This window comes from Bombina bombina, chromosome 3 (genome assembly GCF_027579735.1).
Source record: "Bombina bombina isolate aBomBom1 chromosome 3, aBomBom1.pri, whole genome shotgun sequence".
In the NCBI taxonomy this organism is placed as follows: domain Eukaryota; kingdom Metazoa; phylum Chordata; class Amphibia; order Anura; family Bombinatoridae; genus Bombina; species Bombina bombina.
In genome coordinates, this window is record NC_069501.1 from 672,951,240 (window position 1) to 672,968,756 (window position 17,517).

Below are 17,517 nucleotides of genomic sequence, written 5' to 3' on the forward strand. Positions count from 1 at the left end.
TGGGTGCTGAAGCCTCCATATGTCCTTAAGTTTTAAATGTTTAGTAAAGTTAGAGATCAATTTTGTCTCCTTTAAATATCTTTTCCTTTTCAGAGTGCTAAGCCGATCTAGATATGGGTTGAACACACAGTTAAAATCTCCTCCTACAATTAACTGTGAGTCTGAAAAATTTATTAATCTAGCAAATAATTTTTCCCAAAAAATGGGTTGGTATTCATTAGGAGCATATATGTTGCATAAGATGAAAGAAGAGCCTTGAATTTCAATTTTTACAATTAAAAATCTACCCTCAACATCTTGAACTTGAGTAGATACTTTAAAATCCAGATTTTTATTGAGCAAGCAAGCCACCCCTCTCTTCCTCCAAATCACCGGTACTGAGATCACTTCTCTTACCCATCCTATCCACCTTTTATCTGCCTCCAAGCTGTTTAAATGCATTTCTTATAGAAACACAACATCTGCGGTGAATTTTTTAAGGTATAGGATGATTCTTTTTCTTTTAATTGGGGATTCTATTGGCTGATTGGAACAGCTAATAGAATATGAGCTCAATCCTATTGGCTGATTGGATCAGCCAATAGGATTGAAGCTCAATCCTATTAGCTGATTGCATCAGCCAATAGAATTTTTTTGGATAAAGAAATAGGGATAGAACACCCTATAGAGATGCGATAAGGAAAGTCCAAGAACAGTCAGGTCAGAGGCAGCTCTCCCCAGATAGATGATTCAGAAGACGATCCTGTAGAAAGGAATAGGAAGGTGCCACATAGGGTAATATTGCCAGACCACCAAGCCCAAACAGTAAGACAAATGGTAACTTACAAACGAAGAGGTACTTAGGAGATGCCAAATATCGCAGGTCGGGACCTTATCATAGCCCGACAGACAGAACAACCGGTAAACGCCAACCAGTCACGAGGGGACGTACGGCCAATCCGGAACAACCAGGAACCAAAACCTCCAAAGCCAAGCACCAATCGTCAGTGTCAGTGAGAGGGGTATGTTAAGAAGGAAGGATGACATCACCAACAAGCCACTTGCTACCTCCGGCGAGTAGATAAAGTAGTGAAGGGTGAAAATAAAGTCCAAACACCACAGCAGGGATAAAAGAGTATGTGGCAATTTATTTAAAATATATAAAAAGTGTCAGCAACTCGTTTCTCAGCTACACAGAGCAGTTTCATCAGGCTGTATCCGTCTTAACACACCCCTCTCACCGACACTGATGATTGGTGCTTGGCTTTGGAGGTGTTGGTTCCTGGTTGTTCCGGATTGGCCGTACGTCCCCTCGTGACTGGTTGGCGTTTACCGGTTGTTCTGTCTGTCGGGCGATGAAAAAGGTCCCGGCCTGCGATATTTGGCATCTCCTAAGTGCCTCTTCGTTTGTAAGTTACCATTTGTCTTACTGTTTGGGCTTGGTGGTCTGGCAATATTACCCTATGTGGCGCCTTCCTATTCCTTTCTACAGCCCTTTTAAGGGCTATTGGTAGTTTAGTTTAGGCTAGGGTTTTTTATTTATTTTGGGAGGCTTTTTTATTTTTATAGGGCTATTAGATTAGGTGTAATTAGTTTAAATATTTGATAATTTCTTTTATTTTGTGTAATTTAGTTAATTGTATTTAATTAATGTAATTGATTTAATTGTAGTGTAAGGTTAGGTGTTAGTGCAAGACAGGTTAGGTTTTATTTTACAGGTAAATTTGTATTTATTTTAACTAGGTAGTTAGTAAATAGTTAATAACTATTTACTAACTAGTCTACCTAGTTAAACTAAATACAAACTTAGCTGTGAAATAAAAATAAAACCTAAGATGGATACAATGTAACTATTAGTTATATTGTAGCTAGCCTAGGGTTTATTTTACAGGTAAGTATTTAGTTTTAAATAGGAATTATTTAGGTATTAATTGTAATTTTTATTTAGATTTATTTTAATTATGCTAAAGCTAGTAAGGGTTAGGGTTAGACTTAGGGTTAGGTTTAGGGGTTAATATGTTTATTATAGTGGCGGCGATGTCGGGAGCGGCAGATTAGGGGTTAATAATTTTATTTTAGTGTTTGCTGTGCGGGAGGGCCTCAGTTTAGGGGTTAATAGGTAGTTTATGGGTGTTAGTGTACTTTTTAGCACTTTAGTTTTGAGTTTTATGTTACAGCTTTGTAACATAAAAGCTATAACTACTGACTTTCAGTTTACGGTACGGATCTTGACGGTATAGGCTGTACCACTCACTTTTTGGCCGGACAGGCAAACTCGTAATACCGGCGCTATGGAAGTCCCATTGAAAAAGGACTTTTTGAAAGCTGCAGTAGTTACGTTACGGCCAAAAAGTGTGCGGGACAGATATACCTGCAAAACTTGTAATACCAGTGGTAGTGAAAAAGCATCGTTATGAAGCTTTTTCACTCATAACGCAAAACTCGTAATCTAGCCGTTAATTAATTGCTTCTTAGAGAACCTCTTTAGGTATAATTAGAGTATTAAATTGGGTATAAAAATTTACCTAAAAAATAGAAACAGCTTATTGTTAAATATGTAAATGCCTGGCGTTCAAGCCTGATGTAACACGAGATTAAGCTTTAAACTAAGACAATATTATGCCTTTTCACAAGCTAGTTGTATTAAATGCACAGGTATACAAACATTGATTCTTTTCAGGTTGTATAGGATAATATAATAACTCTTAGTTGCTTGCTTCTTAGAGAGCCTTTTTAAGTATAGTTAATATATTACATTGTGTTTATACGTTTACCCAGGGGGTTACTAGGCTCAGTTTCTCATCCCCTTTAATTTTCTACTTATGTATCCTCGAACAGCTATTTAAATAACTTGACTCAGGATTTTCATACAAATATACCACAGATGTCAAGAAAATAGAATAACCTTATGCTAGCATATTAAACACAGTTCTGAGAAAAATGTATCAAGTAGTTTTGCTTTAGGAAGCCATCTCTTTATCTCAGGGTCTTGAGAATTAACTGTTCAAAACGCTTTATCCAGAAATAAAGAACTTGACTCAACCATAGTCCCAATCTATTGAAATATGGTAAATACAGAAGTGGTAGATAGGCCTCTGTATCATTAAAAGTTCCAACCAGAAAGCATAGAGGAGAAACCCAGACCCTAGGGTTCCTTAGTGTTATTCTTGTATTATGTAGGAACTTAATAAACAGATATGTCCCACACTTCCAAGCAAGAGAGCTTTAAGTCTTGGTACAATTACAAAAGTTCCATAACAAACAGGTGATTTCCTAAGGCGCAGAAGATCTATTCACTGCCCTCTGCTAGGTTATAGACAGCAATATTGATATAGAGAAGATCTTTGGGCAGAGTCACTTTTCAAATGATAATAGCACTCTCTGTATACACAGTCAAAAATTCCCCTTCAAATTGTAGGTGTTGAATTGAAGGAAAATATACTTATCTGTATAAGTGCAGCGTCTTAGGCCATGTCCCTTTGTCAGCGTCTTTTGTCTTGGTTGTTCAGCTTACCCCACAGGTGATTGCTCACATCTTTCTCCGCCAGACCTTCGTGGATAATTCGTTTGGGTGAAAGCGGAACTCCTATACCGCTCGTAGGAGACCAGAAGTAGCGGTATAACCCGCTCTCCTTACTCTCATGACACACAGGGGTCCTGGGAGTTTTACCACCGCTTCTCCTTCTTGCTGGCTGTTAACAAGCGGCCGTGTGGGGGAAAGACAGCCTGGGACTGGCAACTCCGGGAGTATCGCTGGCTTGCTTATGGAAAGCCTGGCTGCAGGGGAATCCTGTGCTGCTTCCTCTTCTTTCCTCCTGGACAAGCCCACGTTGGATTGTGGCTCCGAGCATGAGTGGCTTGAGAGGCTTCCGGCCACAGACTCAGACATAGAGGGCCTCCAACGGCAATCCCTCCATGGATGGAAAGCCCGGTGAGAACACGCACCACTGGCGGGTATGGTTGGCTGGAGGGTGTGGTGAAGCTCACACACCAGGGACGCTAGCATACGTGCCTGCTACAACTCCTCCCACTCCGGAAACCAGTTGTATATATTAATGCAAACAGCCAATTTATGTGCCAATATGTCTGACCTGAAATTACCTCTTATTTAGCTACAATAAGACAAATTCTAATATATATATATATATATATATATATATATATATATATATATATATACAGATAACTAAATACACACCAGAGAGATTTACTTACAATAATAAGCCTGACTTAGAAATATGAAATACAAAAGACCTTTATCTGGCAAATTAAATTATTTGGCATTAATGTGACTAGCTAAGACTACACAGGACTATGGATATAAGCATAAAATACAAAGTGCCCTTTTAAAATCACTAACTTCAATTAAACTGTAGCAACAATGAATGTATTTGCTTTAAAATATTTAATTATAGTCACTGCCTTATGTTACCACATAATAAATGATTATTCAGTTTCCAGAATTTCTTGTGGGTCATCTAAGAAGGATTTATCCACTATGTGTAAAGGTGCAGGCCTCAAAATTGTTAATCTTCCTTTGTTCAAGAAAGTGTCCCAAAATGGCAGAGAATATACTTGGCACAAAGCCTGTGTATTTTCCTCTCCAAAACTTTATGCTTCTTTGAGTTTGTCTGTCCTTTCTCTACTGTGTGTGTGGCTGCTTATCAAAGATATAGCCCCTCCTTTTTTTCTAATCATTCCCACAAGGCCCTCCGATGCTTGTCCCTGATTGGTTATTTGGAAGACGCCTCCCTGATTGGCTTATTTGGATTTGCATATGTTCTAATAGTCAATTCATTTGGCTGTCATACAATTTCTGAACTATTGGTGGCAGCAGATAACCAGAAATGCAGTCTCACCATCAATTATTGCTGCAGTTTAAATATCTCACCTTAAAATGTTTATTTAATATACTATAATTTCTTGTATTAATAAACGTATCTGGTCAGCATATATGCCCCATCCCATATAATTTAGCATGTATTTATAGAGACCAAACATGAGTATACTTCCAGTATCATACTAGTAAGCAATTATACTGTAAATTATTTGGCTCTTCACAGAATCATTGCATTCAACATCCTGGCATTATATTGTATCTTAATGTGAATACAGTATATTTCATGTTTCTAACATTTTTTGAGTGGATTTATGTTTATGACCACTATTCATAGGACATCTTGTTATCACATGTCTGAAAAATAAAAAGAAACAGATGTTATTATTCTGAGACTCTATAACACATTTTAAATTCACCAATGCAGCCCTTCAATACAGCAGACATCTATCCAATACAGTAATTTTCAGATCAATAGATATACACATATTTAAATAAATACATGTTGTTAATATAATGTTATATGAAGATTAAGTGACAGCATTCCCATATGTCTATAGGTAACTTGAGTTCAGATTCTTTGTGTATTGAAAACACAGCAGGTACCAATTTGTATCGAAGTGTGAATGGTCAGTTCCCCTGTAACATTGTTGTTTTTGTCTCTGCATACACTCAAGCCTCAAAGAGTTCAGTCCCAGACATTATGTCTGTATATCTCCACATAGGGTCTGTAAGTTTATTATCCATGTTGGGCAGGAAACCCATATATGGGCATATACATCTGAGGGCTCCATAATGCTAATATTTACTTTGTATATCTATACAAAGGTCTAAATCCTTTGTTCTCTCCTGTGTAACTAAGAAGAAGGGGGAGGATTGAATTTTGATGTGTAGTCAGCAAGGCATCTCATGTCTGACCTCAGAATTGCAATACACAGAATGTATTCAGCGATAAAATGAGCATGCTCAAATATAATATTTGATAGGTTGCATACTTATTTTATCTTATATATATATATATATATATATATTGTCTGCTGGCATTCACAGATACTCTGACAGGTGGAAGAGGCGGGAAAGAGGAAGGCCAGTAAGTAGGTTATTGCAGTAGTCAAGGTGGGAAATAACAAGGGAGTGGATTATTTGCTTTGTGGTGTTAGTGTTCATAAAAGGGCGAATCTTGGAAATATTGCGTAGGTGGTTGCAGCAGGATAAAGAAAGCGATTGGATGTGGGGGCGAAGGATAGTTTTGAGTCAAGTGTAACTCTGAGGCAGCGGATTTGGGGTGATGGGGAGATTATGATGCCGTCAACAGGGATAGAAAAGTCAGAAGTGGGCGTAGAGCTAGAGGGGGGATTTGAAGGAGCTCAGGGTCTATAGGAGGAGGGGGTGATCAACTGTGTTGAAGGCAGCTGAGAGGTCAAGTAAGTAAAGTATAGAGTAGTGGCCATTACTTTTAGCAGAAAGAAGATCGTTAGTAGCCTTGGTAAGTGCAGTCTCAGTTGAGTGTTTGAGACGGACTCCGAATTGCAGGGGGTCGAGCGCAAAAAGCCAAACTTTGAATATTGCGTGCACGTTCACTTATTTCCGCCATAGAAATCAATGGAGCAAAAAAAGTGTGTGTGGGGGGGGGGGGGGGGAAACCTAACACTCTACTCACACGCAAACCCGATCCCATATTCTCATGTGTTCTAACCCGACATGAAAATATGAATATTTTACATTCCAATGTTCTCATACAGGAATATGTTCTATACAGTGTGTGTGTGTTTATATTTATATATATATATATATATATATATATATAAAAAATTTTATCTATCTTTGTTAAAGCTCTTTGTCTGCCTTTTTTTCTAACACCTGAGACCTCATATTTTTGAGCCTTTATAACTTTTGTGTGCAATATTTTTATATAATTTTTATTAGATGCTGTAATTATGAGTGTAAGTGTACTTTGTGATGTGTTTTGCGAAACGGTTAACCAGAGCTCTGAGGACGCCGTAATCATTCTAGCATAAATTGTGATTGCGCTCAAGCGATCACATTTACTTTCAACTCGTAATACCAGTGGTAAACACGATGAGCGCAAACGCCAACAATAAACCCTTTATCACTTGTGCGCAAACGTTAGCGCTCCACTCGTAATCTGGCCCATGGTGTGAAATGTTTTTAAAACAATTTTACTTCTATTATCAAATGTACCTCTTTCTCTTGGTATCCTTTGTTGAAATGCATCTCCTTTGCATTAGTGCTTACCTAGATAGGCTCAGGAGTATGCACATGTCTATAGGTATCAGATTGTTACAAACATAGCTGCCACATGGTGCTCACAACACATGCACACACTAGTATGATTATCAACAAATGATACAAAGAGAAATAGGTTAATTTTATAATAAAAATAAAAAATGAAAGTTTTGTTTCTGGGTTGTTGTTGTTTTGTAAAGGGGCAGTGCACTGTAACTTTTTTTCTCTCCTTTTAATGTATTGCCAATTGTGGAAATTTAAGGGTGGCGACAGTGAATGTTGAATCTGAAGTCTGGTGGCATGTTGTAAGTATGGCACATTGTATTTGCAGAATGTACATTTCTATTGAAGAACTGACAAACACACATTTTGGGCTATGTGCTAAAACTATTATCTAAAGGGATATTATATAGCCATGAAAGTGCAAGGATATGTCATTCCTCTAGGGCTGTAGGGACCCCAATAGTGCTTAGATTGTTACTTCTGAGAGGATAAACAGGACACAGAGAGAGATTGTAGAGGAAAAGTGAAAGTGAAAGGTAGAGTTAAAGTGACATTCCAGTCAAAATATAAATGCACATATATTAATTACATCTTTGAATAGAAACATATTTGCAAAGTACATGTATTAGAAAAAATGTTTCTAGTAAAAGTTATCACTGCTTTAGTGTTAACATTTTTCTCTGCATGGTAAGCATAGCTAGATATTGTTACTGCACCCACATTTTAAATAATGCAGCTGCTCAGATCATCACTGGGGCTTGTATCATGTCAGCAATTAACAAATTGAGTCATTACCAGATGGTAAAAGCACCTTAGGCTCTCTGAGCAAGTGCTGTGTCTAAAATGCTGGTGCACGATGCATACTTAAATATACTTTTGAAGTATATTATTAGCATTTTTGCTAATGCATGTATATTACAAAATTGCTTCTGTTCAATATCGAAATGCACCCATGTGGTTTCCAATTTAGGCTGGAATATCCCTTTAAGAGAGAATGGAGAAAAAAAAGAGTGAAGAGATATGAGAGAGGGGAAAGAGTGTGTGAAGAGAAGATATGGCCTGAGAGATAATGGAGATGGTAAAAAGAGACATTGGAGAGAGGAGGGAGTAAAGAAAGATAGTTAAGAGCGAGAAGGGAGAGATGATAATTATTTAAAAAAAAAAAAATCTCCAGGTCTGCTATGTCCTTCCATGACTGTCAGCACTCTCTGTATTATCTCAGTTCAACAACTTCCTATTTCTATCCAGCTGTTGTCTTACCCAGAACCTCTAGTTGATGTTTCTAATTACTATGAACTTATTTTTTTACTGTATGTAGCATTATTTAATTTTTTTATTGTATAAAATAAAAACAATATTACAATATTTTACACAATGGCTAAACATATGCAGAGGGGGTGGTGTGGTTGGTATTAGAAGTGGCGAGTAACATTTTGTCCTGGTTAGTAGCTTAGAACTTGAAATTTTGAGAAAGCACTCTCCGGACTTATAATCAAACACATTTAATTAAGTGTGTGTGTATGTATGTGTATGTATGTATACATGTCTCCTATACCTTTTTTATTTTGTCATTTAAAACAGCTGATTTTCATCTTGTATCCTCACTTATACTGAAAATTTCAGTAACTTAAGTATTGGTTATAGAAAAACTAGATGGTTGAGATTAAGTCGCTATCTCAGTGTGGGGGGGGGGGTGACAGATATACTAAAATGTTCGTTTTCAATTGTTTTCTCTGTGTATTGGGTTTTGAGTAAACAGTAAGAAATAAGATAAGGAAGACGTATAATTAGACAGATTAACTAATGAGGTGTACTTTCCCTTCAAGCTCAGCCCATTGCATTGGTTTGTGGTTTCAATTAGCAGAAACAGCTTTTATATAAAAAAAAAACCTAAAGGAACAATTCTTCATACATTGTATACTGCTGCTGGTATAACAAGTCATTGAATACACTTTAAGGGGAACCAATTTTACAATACGCTGTCACTTAAGTTTAATTTTGACTTTCATGACTTCCATTTAAATAAGTGGTGCTAACGAGTGGTTGACAATTACGTTTTTCCCCCCACAAATTCTTTATGAAATTTGTTTGAAACTGTTGTGCACTTTTACTATTATTTTTTTTAAAACTTGCTAATTTTATGTGTTTAGGTGTGTCAGTGCCTCGCTGTGAATGTGGCTTGTAGTATAAAGCAGAGTGTTCTGTATATGGATACCACTGGGGGGCTAACCGCATCACGTCTCCTGCAGCTGGTGCAGTCCAGGACTGATCAGGAAGATGAGCAGGTAAGTCTTGGAAGCTATGTGTAGATTAGAGACCGTATGTATGAGTATATAGCTCTGGAAAGAAAATGAGACCACTGCAAAATTATCAGTTAATCTGGTATATGGTATATAATAGGTATATGTTTGTTTGTTTCGTTCTATAAACTACTGAAATTTTCCCCAAATAAAAATATTGCCATTTATAGTATTTATTTGCAGAAAATGGCAGCTTGTTAAAATAACAAAAAAGATGCAGTGTTTTCAGACCTTGAATAATGCAAAGAAAACAAGTTCATATTCATTTTTAAGCAACACATTACTCGTGTTTTTACATAGCAAGAGTTCAGAAATCAATACTTGGATGAAATAACCTTGATATTTAATCACAGCTTACATGCGTCTTGGCATGCTCTCAACCAGTCTTTCATATTGCTATTGGGTGACTTTATGCCAATCCCGGCGCAAAAATTCAAACATCTCAGCTTTGTTTGATGGCTTGTGACCATCCATCTTACTCTTGATCACATTCTAGAGGTTTTCAGTGGGGTTCAGGTCTGAAGATTGGGCTGGCCATGAGAGGGTCTTGATCTGGTGGTCCTCTATCCACACGATTAACCTGGCTGTGTGGTATGGGTCATTGTCCTGCTGGAAAAAAAACAATCCTCAAGTTTGGGGAACATTGTCAGAGCAAAAGGAAGTAAGTTTTCTTCCAGAATAATCTTGTATATAGCTTGATTCATGCGTCCTTTACAAAGATAAATCTGCTTGATTCCATGTAATCTCTGAGTCCAGTTTTCAGTTTTATATGGTAAATTACAGTGTCTGCAGGGGACTACAGGCTAGTAATTTTATACAGCTGCGCTGCCCTAGAAGCAGCTAAATGTGTATGATATCTGACTTGCATAAAGACCTGAATAGGTATTGCAGAAAATATGTATTGCAAAAGATATTTAATTTAAAATAAGCAGGGTTTAAAAACATAAACTAAGTTTAGAAAACATAAACAACATAGGTATAGATTGTAATATGCAGCATAGACATAAAATCATGTGATAATCATATCAACAACACTTAAAGATACATTTCATACAGTCTAACATACCTGTAGACCCATTTGCAAATACACAAAATATTGCAGCAAGTTGCAGGTTAAGTCTCAGTTTTATAAAGTAAAAGTCTTTTTGAGACCACAGTCGTAGTTTGTTAATTGCTGGTTAGTTTTAACAGAGATAGCCACAATCGTTATTGACAGCAGGTGGAAAGCTGGAAAGATGCATAGCTAAAAAGCTGCAAGGTGTGGGCGAGAAGGACGACAGGAAAATCCTTTAAGGCATATAAATTATTCCAAAGGCAAGGTGTACATTTATACTTACACCGGTGCCGTTTTGTAGTTGTTTCCCAAGGAGTATATCTGGGTCTGTATTCCTCCCTCCTCGCCTGTGTAGCTTTCAAAACCTCCAAAGAGTATTTCTCCTATGGATGGGTTCAGTGAACTCCTACAGCGTCCGTTCAGTATAGCTATGAATGCTCAAGTGACTCAAAAAACAGAGCAATGTGTTTCGGCTGCGTACAGCCTTTGTCAAGCTCAATAGTTAAGCTGCATAGGGTCTGGGGATTTATATGACAGATTTAAAGCGATATACACACATTCAAACAGACCATATGGTGTATTAGCCTTGTCCAATTTAAAAGCTTCAACATAATGATATACAGTAATACAGTTATTCACATAAGAATGTATCATATACCACTGTGCATTTTAAGGACCATATACCACTTCGCATTTTAAGTAATTGGGGAATCTTTTTTATATACAGCTGCTTTGTGTTACTTTCTCAGCGCTGAGGTTTCTATTGTATTACAATCCCAGTTTTCAGCTTTGCCCAAAACTTAGTCGTCTACTGGTTAGACTTAGACCTGGAGAAGCCTACAAGCCACAGTGTCTCTGACCCACTGTGAAATTTGGTGGAGAATCTGTGATGATCTGGGGGGTGCTTCAGCAGGCCTAGAATCGGGCAGATCAGGCATGAATCAAGCCACATACTAGGTTATCCTGACCACAAATGATAGAACCCACGATTCATTGGTATTTTTTTTTTTTTTTTTGGAGGGCAGCCATAATATTAAGTTTAATATTAATAAGAAAAATATCACTAGTTTACTAGTCCGGGATTAAAAGTTACTAGCCAACAGAGAAAACCGTTACTAGTCTACTCAAAATATATCTTACTCTTCCAGGACTAGGGAAACTAGTGGAAATTTGAAGCATTGTATGTATGTGTTTATGTGTTTGTAGTGTTTTATGTTTAATTAAAATAGAAGAGGACAGAACTAAATCAAGAACTTCAAACCAGTTTCATGTTAGTATTTGTCTCACAGGTAGAAGCACTAAAGAGAATTGAAGTGGTCCACGTTTATGAAGCTTACAAGATGTTGGATGTGCTACAGGATTTAAGGCAAAGTATTTCTCAACAGGTGTGACTGCTTTATCTTCAAATAGCTTTTGTACAGCTTGTGTAGTATGTACACATAAGTAGGCAAATACACTGTGCAAGTGTTTTTGTTTTTTACTACACACATTTGTATTAGTTTTGTATGTTTTGCAGTTGTTGAGATCTGGAGATCCGCTGAGACTTGTGATCATTGACTCAATCTGTTCAGTAATTTACCCACTTCTAGGAGGACATCAGATTGAAGGTCAGTAGTTAAATATTTATGCGCAAAATCCTTTTTTTAATTGCTTAAAGGACCACTAAGCACAGTAGAACAGAATAATCAATAAATGCATAATAAAAAGATAATGCATAAGCACTTGGTTTGAATTTCACATGAGAGGGGTTTTTTTCTGAAAATTTCAGTTAGTTTTATTTTCCTTCCCACTGCATTATGTGACATCCATCAGCCAATCACAAAATGCATAGGTGTATATTCTGTGCTCATGCTCAGTAGAAGCTGGTGCCTCTTAAAGTGTGCATATAAAAAGATTGTGTGTATTAAGATAATGGATGTGAATTGGAAAGTTGTTTAATATTGTGTGTTCTATCTGATTCATGAAAGCTTAATTTTTACTTTAGTGGTCCTTTTAAGACTAATACAAATAAATATAAATAATACTGTAAAAATATAGTAGAATTAAATTAACTATATGTGACTATTTGAGTCCTAAAATAAAATATTGGCAAACTGAAATGTAAATGTTGTCAGGTGAGGTATATGAAGTTAAAGAGTTTCAGTAGAATCTAAGGAACTATTTGTTTTTTGTTTAGGTATGGCCATAATGATGCATCTAGCACGGGAACTACAGACCCTAGCCCATGAATTCAATCTGTCTGTTTTTGTAAGTTTACAGAGAATTTACACTTTCACCTGAAATTTAAATTTATTATTTTTTTTAAATAGTTTCTTGAATAAGATTATCCATTATGTTCGATAAGATTTGTTTTGTGTGCTTGATGGAAGAATGCATTTGTAGGTAACAAATCATATCACTAGAGATGGAGCCAATTGCATACGCCCTGCTCTGGGTCGATCATGGAGTTTTGTACCTAGCACTCGCATCCTATTGAGAAGACCAGAAGAAGCTAAAGGGAGCCAACATCGCTCTGTAACACTTCTTAAATCACCTCGACAGGTAAGATCTTAGCTAGAATTAGAGTCCATAAGCTCCCTGTTATCTCTAAGCTGTTAAATATAGTTTAACAAATGCATTCTATTATTGGGCATTTTGTTTCCAAGTTTTCTTTTCTTTACAATTGAATTATATTATGTATAATCAGTTAGTCACATATATTATATGCATAATAGTAATATTTTGAGACTCTAGTGGAGAAGAAGGTCCATTTCACATTGATATGAAATATTGTTCTCAAAAAAATACCGTGGCAATTACCGCTTTGATAGTCTGCACGGAAAATCAGACAGACTGCTGATCGGGGAACTGTATCACGGTAATAAGACCGGTTGAAAAGATCCAGCATTACATCTGAGTCACATTAGCCTCTACATATTCAGACATTATCACATGTTTTTGGGCACTAAAGTGTATCCCGTAGAAGGCTCAACCATACACAGTTGCCGATATCACTTAAAAGATCAAAGTCTGATCCCAAACTGTCTACAAGCTTTGAAACAAGTTTTTTTTTACCTTGAAGGAATAGCAGCAACGTTAAGATATTGTTATATCAGAGGAAATTATCTTTTTTCTTAGGACTGTTTTAATTATAATTGAAAACGATATTGTGATCGGTAATATAACTGGTGAAATGTTGGTCAAATTTGTTTTTAAGAGTTTTTCAAGTTCTTAAGTTTTTTAGTGTTGCAACACTATTTTAAAATGTGCCTTCTTTGTGAGGATAATACCCTCAGTGATTAAAAAATTGTCCTTTTCATTTATATTCTTCATTTATATGCTCCATATCTATTCTAAACCTATTTGTTACATCAAACTACTAAATATTCTATTGAAAGGCAAAGCACCATTGACGTAAGAAATATTAATACCATAGTTTTTTACTTCTAGTGCTTGTTATAGCGCCTCCTCCTCCTCACATTGTATATTGTACATTCCAATTCATCCAGACCACTATTGATTTCTGAGATTCTCTTTTCTAGACAAGCATTATCAATTTGTCGCTCTTCCGTTTGGCCTAGCTGCAGCTCCAAGAATCTTTTTGAAGGTTCTCCTACCCTTCTTTCTGTAATCAGAGAGCGGGGTATTGCAGTGTTTCCTTATTTGGACAATATCTTGGTACTAGCTCAATCTTTTCATTTAGCAGAATCTCACACAAAATAACTAGTGTGGTTTCTTCAAGAACATGTTTGGAGGATCAATTTACAAAAGAGATTTTTGATTCCACAGACAAGGGTCACCTTTTTAGGTTTCCAGATAGATTCAGTGTCCATGACTCTTTCTCTGACAGACGATACGAATAAAGTTAGTTTTAGCTTGTCTAAACCTTCAGTCTCTATCATTGCCTTCAGTGACTATGAGCATTGAAGTTTTTGGTCTCATGACTGCAGCTTTGGACGCGATCCCCTTTGCTCCTTTTCATACGAGACCTCTACAGCTTTGTATGTTGCACCAATGGTGCAGGGATTATACTAAGATATCACAACTGATATACTTAAATCCCAACACTCAACTCTCTCTGACTTGGTTTTTATACCATCACCTTATTGTTCAAGGGGCCTCATTTGTTTGTCCCACCTGGACTGTGATCAAAACAGATGCAAGTCTCACAGGTTGGGGAGCTGTCTGGGGGTCTTTGACAGCACAAGGGGTTTGGTATCCTCAAGAAGCGAGGTTGCCAATCAATATTTTAGAACTCTGTGCTATTTTCAGAGCTCTTCAGGCATGGCCTCTATTGAAGAGAGAACTTTACATTAGTTTTCAAACAGACAATATCACAACAGTGGCATATGTTAATCATCAAGGAGGGACTTGCAGTCCTTCAGCAATGAAGGAAGTACCTTGGATACTTTCTTGGGCGGAATCCAACTCTTGTCAAATTTCTGCAATTCATATCCCAGGTGTAGACAATTGGGAAGTGGATTATCTCAGCCGTCAGACGTTACATCCAGGGGAGTGGTCTCTCCATCCAGATGTGTTTTTTCATCTTGTACAGATGTGGGGTCTTCCAGAAATAGATCTGATGGCCTCCTGTCTAAACAAGAAGCTTGCCAGATACCTTCCAGGGATCCTTAGGCGGAGATGGTGGATGCCTTAGCAGTTCCTTGGTTTTACCATAAACAATATAAAGCTGTTGTCTTCAAACTCTCTCTTGCTTTCATTTTAAAAAAAAAATATTTTATTAATAACCTTCTAAACATATTAAACTAAATTCCCTTAACTAACTAAGCCACTATCCAAATTCAAAACCTTAGATAGACTCGGGCGGCCATTGTAGTAGGTGTCAAACAGATATTCAACCTCTGTTTTCTAACCTCTCTTCCTCTTTCCGATGGGGCCCAGTGAAAGAAAACATTCTTTTTAATGATTTTTATCAGGTGTTAAGTGTCCCTTTAAGGCTCAAAATAAAGGAGTGATTTTAAATTTGTTAAGATTGTGAGAATCGGGTAATTACAGGTGCACTTCCTCTGTCACTGGTCCTTTTGAAAACAATATCTAATTTGTTAGTGCAACATCCTACTTCTTCCTTGGTAAGCAAGATGAACCACGCTACAAATGCCATAAAACTCAGATTAATTAATTGAATTTTGTTCCTCTGATTAACCAACCTGGCTGGCCTTTCAGTGTGCATTGGATTATAGGCCGATTTTACATTTCTGAATCTTTGGGTGAACAACTGGGACACAGATTACCTCAGACACAATGTCTTTTTATTTCAGGGAATAGTTTCTGTACCCTGCAGTTTTCTTGACCCTCATCAAATGTTGTGGAATGCCCTATGTTAATCTCATGGCGCCCAGATGGAAGAAGGTTCCTACCTATGTATTCAGGATCAAGAATGTTCATGAGAAGCTTAAGCAAGATTGCCAATGATCAAGCTATTTAAGTTTTATGTTCAAGTGTCTACAATCCATTTTACTGCTTGCCTCCCCAAGCCTGTAAACTTCCTTATCTGGTATTGGGCCTGGCCAAAGCATTTCTGTAAAAGACCACTTTAGTGAAAAGGATGTGTTGTCTTCAGAAGCAGCCCACATTTTATTATACTATTGTAAAAGATTGAGAACTGAAGGCTTATATTAGTTTTTATTATTATTAATATTTACTGATATTTAAATATTACCTATTTGACACTCTTTTTGTTCCATACTGAATCTACAGAAAAGTTTTTAAGACACTAAAAGCCTTTTTCCCTGTTTGGGTTTGTTGGTTGTTACCTTAGCTTATTATTTGGTTGCTGAATCTCCACCTTTTTGGTGTAAATACAGTTTCTACCGTTTACGTTGATGCCTCATGGGCAGCTAGACATAAGGATTCACTTGAGCAGCTTTGAAAAGTTTATACTTTTTCCTCATTTCACACATTTACAAGGTTCTGTCATTGCAATGCTTTATATTATACTGAGGTAAGTTTTGGGGGAAACATTGCTTGTTTACAGTTTTAATTTCCCTTATTCACTGGATATTTCTGATTCCTATTGATCGCAGAATCTCTGTATTCTGTCTGTAGATGAATCTCACTCCATTGGTAATTATTCATCTTTTGCTTCACGTATTGTCACAATGAACATGAAGAAAGGGAATTGACTTTTAGTATAAATCCTGCATCTTTACCTCAGACTTGATGTGTTTAAATAGTGTTCCCTTTTGTTACTATTAATTGTATAAACATGTTCTTTATTTCAGCCCAGCAACCTGCAAACAGAGTTGGACATTGGATTCTGTGAGACATTAGAGGCTAACAGTGGGGAAACTGCAACTTGCTCATAATGTTACATCCTATTTTGACTGTTTAAAGTTCTAGTACAACACTTTTATAAATAAATTGTATAACAGAACCTTCTTGTGTGTCAAAGGAAGTTCTTGGTGTTTGAAACATGCTGTAAACTTTTTTTCCCAGGAAGAAGAGAAATCAACAGAGGTCATCTCTCTTCATTGTATTGGTTTTAATAAGTGAGAAACAATAAAGCCATAACAACTATATTAACTTAATTTACATCTATATGCTTTCAATATCTGTATTCTATTTCAAGGTCTTATAATTTATTTTATATTATGGTTATTCCATGTAAATTTCACTGGGCATTATACACTAGTTGGTTTTAATGGTTAAATAAATGCAATTATTGTTAATAAAGAAATTTAAGAAAAAAGGCAATAACCAACTTTTAAACTGCCAGTTAAAGTCACACTAAACCCACATTCTTTCTTTCATGATTCAGATAGAGCATGACATTTTAAAGGGACATTATACACTCATTTTTTCTTTGCATAAATGTTTTGTAGATGATCTATTTATAAAGCCCATAAAGTTGTTTTTTTTGTTTTTTTTAAAAATGTATAGTTTTGCTTATTTTTAAATAACATTGCTCTGATTTTCAGACTCCTAACCAAGCCCCAAAGTTTTATAAGAATACCGTCAGCTACCTTCTCCAGCTTGCTCCTGTTTGTGTAAAGGGTCTTTTCATATGCAAAAGAAGGGGGAGGGGGGGAGTGTCTTATTTGCCACTTGCAGTGGGCTTTCCAACTACCTTTTCAACAGAGCTAAACTAAGAGGTTCTA

The 17,517-nt window shown here is 36.5% G+C and overlaps 1 protein-coding gene across 4 annotated transcripts in view; it reads left to right on the forward strand.

Annotated features, from left to right (window-relative positions):
• Positions 1-16,947, forward strand: part of RAD51D (RAD51 paralog D) — an 82,751-nt gene extending 65,804 nt beyond the window's left edge. For 3 of the 4 annotated variants that reach the window (XM_053707429.1, XM_053707427.1, XM_053707428.1), the window contains 6 exons: positions 9,217-9,351; positions 11,710-11,805; positions 11,937-12,027; positions 12,597-12,667; positions 12,803-12,961; positions 16,642-16,947. In XM_053707429.1, coding sequence (XP_053563404.1) covers positions 9,217-9,351; positions 11,710-11,805; positions 11,937-12,027; positions 12,597-12,667; positions 12,803-12,961; positions 16,642-16,725 — 636 coding nt within the window. In that variant the 3' untranslated portion in view covers positions 16,726-16,947. The remainder of the gene's footprint in view (positions 1-9,216; positions 9,352-11,709; positions 11,806-11,936; positions 12,028-12,596; positions 12,668-12,802; positions 12,962-16,641) is intronic. The other variant, XM_053707430.1, reaches the window with a different exon arrangement.
• The last annotated feature ends 570 nt before the right edge of the window (positions 16,948-17,517 follow it).